This window comes from Acinonyx jubatus, chromosome A2, assembly GCF_027475565.1.
Source record: "Acinonyx jubatus isolate Ajub_Pintada_27869175 chromosome A2, VMU_Ajub_asm_v1.0, whole genome shotgun sequence".
Taxonomy (NCBI): Eukaryota; Metazoa; Chordata; class Mammalia; order Carnivora; family Felidae; genus Acinonyx; species Acinonyx jubatus.
In genome coordinates, this window is record NC_069383.1 from 104,952,876 (window position 1) to 104,958,875 (window position 6,000).

The window sequence follows — 6,000 nt, forward strand, 5'->3', positions numbered from 1 at the left end:
TAATTGACTGAGCCACAGGTGCCCCCTAAAGTGGCAATACTTTTATTCCGTGAAATGCTCTTATAAATTAACTATTCCTTATGTTACTGATGGTATTTCTGACACCACTGTCATTCGGAAACTCATTTCTGACATTTGGGTCCCATCCACTGTTATCCCATTGTTCTCACCCCCACGCTCACCGTCTCTTCTGGAACAGAGCCAGCGACCCCCTCCTAATCAGGAGGCTCCTGCTCTCGCTGCCCCTGTCTCCTCTCCAAGAGGATGGGCCCGTGGGTGGCTCAGTCAGTTAAGCCTCTGACTTCGGCTCAGGTCATGATCTCACACTCCGTGAGTTTGAGCCCCGTGTCGGGCTCTGTGCTGATAAGTCAGAGCTTGGAGCCTACTTCCGATTCTGTGTCTCCCTCTCTCTCTCTGCCCCCCTCCCCCCCCCCCCCCCCCGCTCATGCTCTGTCTCTCTCTGTCTCAAAAATAATAAAAACATGTAAAAAAACTAAAAAAAGAGGCTCCGCCAGCCTTCCGGAACAACTGGGTTACAGACAGGCATGCCCGATGGGTGCTATCCTGCCCTCAATGGGGAAAAATTGGTTCTTAGGTGCAAAGAATTCTTCCATATTTATGTATGAATCGCTTACCTACATACGGCATGAAAAGAGGCAGACAGCGTATCTGTGCTGTTACAGTTTTGGGGGGAGCTATTAGGAAAACACAGCTACAAACATTCCTTAGGAGGCAATAATAATAGAGTTGAGGGACTCCCTTGAAATACTGATAAGCCATGGCAGAACCATGGCTCACTGACTTTGGCATCGTACGGATGGAGATTAGTCCCCTGCCTCAGGCTGTGCTTCCCTTCATTGGCACAGCCCCATGCTGTTATGCTGGCCGTCCCCATGTGCTCTTGAGTGTAGGCACCCAGTGAAGCCTGCAGACCCAGTGAGGCTGACCAGAGCTTTCTGTCCAGTCTCTTCTCCAACATCTTTTTCTCCATTCTCTGATTTTTTGTAGCTCCTGGCTTATTTTCATAGGTTTTACTTTTCTTTTTTGCTTTTGCTCTAACACTAGGGCTGCTAAAATATGTGCGGACCGTTACCTAGAAAGCAGCAGGTTACACGTTGTCTCAAATGCACGCGGAGCCTTGTCTGGCAGAGACGTTATGTTAGGCCGTATGACAAGCCCTGAGAAATTTAACAGCATTAAAATCATACAAAGTTTGTTCTCCAGTCAGAATGGAACGAAAGATCTCTACAACATAGATTTGGAGGAATTCTCAAATAGGTAGAAATCAAACAATACACTCCCAAGTGGCCAATGTGTTGAGGAAGAAATCGCAATTGGAAACTACAAAATAATTTGAGATGAATGAAAAATGGACCCACGACATACCAAACCTGGTGAGATGCAGCCTAGCACAGGGTCTGGAGGGAAGCTTATACCTGTAAGCGCCCATATTTTTTTTAAAAAAATTAATGTTTATTTATTATTGAGAGACAGAGAGAGCATGAGCAGGGGAGGGGCAGAGAGAGAGGGAGACACAGAATCTGAAACAGGCTCCAGGCTCCGAGCTGTCAGCACAGAGCCTGACGTGGGGCTCGAACTCACAGACCGTGAGATCATGACCCGAGCCAAGGTCGGACGCTCAACCAACTGAGCCACCCAGGTGCCCCATATTTTAAGGTTTAGATTTAATCGTTAAAACAGTAATATGCATTCATCAGAAGCTGATGAATTAAATCAGTTTTAAATTTCCTCTCCACCAGCATCAGTCTGTTGATGGTTCAGCCGGAAGCTTGACGCCCATTAGCAGCACAGGCTCCTTCTGTCCTTCCGAGGGAGTTCCTGAAGGGAACCCCTAGCCCACCAGATAGGCTGGCATGGACACTCACACCACCATTTCCCCTTTACAGGGCATGAGAAGGAGGAAAGCAGGGCAAGAGGGGAAAGGAAAAGCGTTCGGAGCATGTCATTCACGTGTTCACATGGAACAAAACAGAAGTGGACGCCTGCCCAAATAAAATCTACGATTTTCTACATACAAATTTAATCGGACTAATGATTTCAACGTAAAGTGCAAAACTCTGACACATTTAGAAGGATATATGGGAGAATGTCTTCCCGGGCCATAAATCAAGGAAGGATTTATAAAATGACACACAAAAATTTCTGAGAAGAAAATAAAAGATTGATTCAACCACATTCAAATGAAGAACACTTATGCAGCCAAAAGCATGTGAAGCAAGTAAAAAGAGAATAAAAGAAAACACCCTGAAATTTTGCATGCAAAATACATCCAACAACAAAACCAGAAACAAGAACTTTCAATCAGCAAGAAAGGAAGAACACAGAAATAACCTTGTTTTCAAAATCTGCGAAAGATTTTTCCATATGAAACAGAAACGGTACAGAAACATACGAAAATAAGTTCAAAGTAAGAAAAATAGTTCACTAGTATTAGGTGTTGGGTGCGCCAGGACCTGGGACATTTCTGTGCCTTTGCAAAGCAGGATGCTAGTGTCCTTCCAGATGCTTACGGCTCAGCGACTCTGTTCTTGAATCAGGATGGTGGAGGAATGAAGTTCAGGTCTCCCAGTGTCTTGTAAACAAATTCGTGGTAGTAGTTTCAATCCTATTTTTTTTTCCAATTGTAAATTTTAAAGTTTTAAAATAACCCAGAAATACGCAGACTAACATAACACCATCCACACGCTTTTCAGCTGACTTCAACGGTCCGCATCTGGCCACCTGTGTTTCATTGAATTCATTTCCCTCCTTTTTTATTTTTATTTTTATTTTTATTTTTATTTTTATTTTTATTTCACTGGTCTTTTAAGTCCATGCCAGGTATCATGTGATTCAAAGCATAAGTTGTTTATGACCAAAGTAATGGAAACAACTCAAATATCCATCAATGGGAAATCACTAAATTGAACCGAGGTCTTTCATTCAGCAAAATATTATATGTGATGGAAATATTAGATGCTGTCCTCAGCACTCATGCAGCTTGTAATTGAAACATTAAACGTGAAAAAGAAAGTCATTGTGTCTAACATACAATATGACGTCATTGTTTGAAAACCTATCACAACTGGAAGAGAAGACTAGAGATGCCCCCAAATTCAAGAGGGTTGTTGTTTCTGGAGCTGAGATGCTCTTAGTTCTTATGGTGGGAGGGGGCAGATTTATAGGTGTTTAGGAGATTGCTATAAAATTTACACCCAAGATGTTGGTACACAGTGGAATACATGAGCACAATTATACTATGGACCCAAATTGGCTCAATTAGGATACAAATGTAGGAAAATGGCCCAAAAAGAAAAAGCCATAGGGATAAGTGATGCTGAACTGTATATATTTTTTCATCGGAAATACTTTAATACTCCCCAAATTGTCCATATGTAGCCACAGTGGAATTCTAATCGATGTGCAATTATGTAACATGGTGATAAAACTCGTCTGGGAGAAAATAATACAAAAGCATCCCTGAAAATATTTTTAAAAAATCAGTAGTGAGCTTACTCATCCTTTTCGATAATGAGATGCATTATAAGAGTAGAGTAAGTAGAAGGTTGGCCCAGACACGGCACAGCAAAGAGACAGACAAATGGGAAAAAGAAGTGATTTTGAGGAAACAGACTAGTGTTTGTTTAACAACATTACTAGAAGATTAAGGCATTATTACAAATATCAAGGGAAAGGATAGAAAACTGGCAAGATCATTGCCTTATTCATAACTAAACAATGCATTCATTTATAATTACAGCTTAGCAGGAAAATATTAAAACAGAAACATTTTTTTAAAAAACATAGAACCGTTTTTACAGCGGGAGAAGACCTTCTTGAGGGGCACCTGGGTGGCTCAGTGGGTTAAGCCTCTGACTCTTGACTTTGACTCAGGTCATGATCTCACGATTTGTGGGTTCGAGCCCCAATTGGGGCTCTGGGCTGACCATGTGGAGCCTGCTTGGAATTCTCTCTCTCTCTCTCTCTCTCTCTCTCTCTCTGTCCCTCCCCCACTTGTTCTCTCTCTCAAAGTAAATAAATCAACTTAAAAAAAATAAACACGAAAGAAACCTGCCTGTGAAAGGTTACACATGTTATAATAAGGTGAAATAAGAAATGGTAAAATTAAAAAAAAAACACTAAAATACGAATGCTCTAAAAGTACTTGTGTTCTTAAAGAAGCAGCTCTTCCACACTAGGGAGAGAGAAACACTCTCAGAGGCAACCGAACAAAGTTATAAACGGGCACACCATCGAAGGACAGGAAATAAGTGACAGTAAGGGCCCAAAAGAACAACGAAAGAAAACAGAGAGAAAGCAAAGAAGGAAAAGGGAAAACGTCAAGTCCCCAGGAATAAACGTGGCACAAAGGTAAATAAAGTGAGTGTGCCCCTGTTGACGTCCTCCCTGACGGGCTGGAGTCAGTGTCCCGTGGGTGGCCGATCCGCACTGTTTTCACGGGAGCAGAGACTTGTGGTTCGTGCTACTAACCAGCAGGAAGGGAAATGATACAAACTTCGCAGAGACTTTGAGGAGTTCGCTGAGGGCCACCCCTACCGTGGGGTTAGCAGTGAGGCAGCAGCTGAGGGTGTGTGCAGTGTCCAACCCGGAGGCCTGCCTGGGGGAGGTGTCCCAACACCCGCACTGGGTGTGCTGTTTACCATGAGCGCCGGTGATCATCCTGCTCCCGAACATGCGTGCCAGTCCCTCGGCCCGTAGGCGGGGTGGCCCCCGGAGCACAGCCGTGGCGGCACAGCAGAGGGAACACATGTGAGCCATTCATTACCTATGGCCCTAGCTCCCCTTATGCGGGTGAGTGACCAAGAACGACACATCACCCTTCGAGGAGGAGGAGGAGGAGGGGGAGAAGGGGGGAGGGAGAAGAGGGGGAGGAGGTGGGGGGGGGGGGGGGGGGGGGGGAGGGGGGGGGGGGGGGGGGAGGGGGGGGGGAGGGGGGGGGGGTGGGGGTGAGGGGGGAGAGAGGAGGGGAGAGGTGGGGGTGGAGGTGGGGGGAGGTGGGGGAGGGGGGAGGGGAGGGAGAGGAGGGGGGGGTGGAGGTGGGGGGGGGTGGGGGGGGAGGGGGGGAGGGGGGGGGGAGGGGGGGAGGGGGGGGGGGGAGGTGGGGGGGGAGGTGGGGGGGGGGGGGGGAGGGGGGGGGGGGGGAGGGGGGAGGGGGGGAGTGGAGGTGGGGGGGAGGTAGGGGGAGGTGGGGGGAAAAGGGAGGAGGGGGAGGAGGGGGAGGGGAAGGAAGGAGGTGGGGGAGGAGGAGAGGGAAGAGGGAGGAGGAGGAGGAGGGGGGACAGGTGGGGGAGGGGAAGGAGGAGACTGGAGACCCTGTAGGGGAGGTTGCCAGGTGGCAGGTTGAAAACGTTTGCCCAGCTGTGTTTAGTGGCACAGAACATCATTTGTGCTATGGTTTAGAATAAAAGCACCATTTTAATAAAGAAAAAAATCCCGACTCAAAGTTATATACCAAAATCGTTACAGTGATGCCAAAAATCCAGAAATGGCAGAATCAATACCAGTATTTAGCAAGGGTTTAGTGTGCACATGAGAACAGCTCACCAAACGGGAGGGAAGTTTCACATGTAACTGCTGGGAGGCCCGGGGATGGTGGCCGCACAGGGTGGCCCACGACGTGAGGCCAGGAGGAGGTTTGCCCTCGGCAGGGGTTGGTCATCACGTTGGGCGTCTCCAGCCAGCAGGGGATTGGCTGAAAGTGACTACTTTACACCATTTTTAGGAAGGTGACTTAAATTCGTTTCATAATCGTCAGAGGCATTTACAAGAAATAATAGAAGTTAGGTTCCGGTCTTGCTCGTGAAATCATGGAGTTTAGTTTTGCTGATGTGGCTTCCGTGGTTTTGTCTGCTCCAGGATATACTCCAGTCTGGTCTCCCTTTCGTATGTAATTTCATTTTTATTTATTTTTGTTTTGTTTGATGTTTATTTATTTTCAGAGAGAGAGAGAGAGAGAGAGAGAGAGAGAGAGAGACTGCA

General features: G+C 46.6%; 1 protein-coding gene across 1 annotated transcript in view; it reads right to left on the minus strand.

Moving 5' to 3' along the window:
• Positions 1 to 5,292, minus strand: part of LOC128314834 (basic proline-rich protein-like) — a gene marked incomplete at both ends in the record, with an annotated part of 190,927 nt that extends 185,635 nt beyond the window's left edge. The window contains 3 exon segments of the mRNA XM_053218748.1: positions 4,881 to 5,076; positions 5,079 to 5,209; positions 5,277 to 5,292. Of these exon segments, the coding sequence (XP_053074723.1) occupies positions 4,881 to 5,076; positions 5,079 to 5,209; positions 5,277 to 5,292 (343 nt within the window).
• Between the last annotated feature and the right edge of the window lie 708 nt (positions 5,293 to 6,000).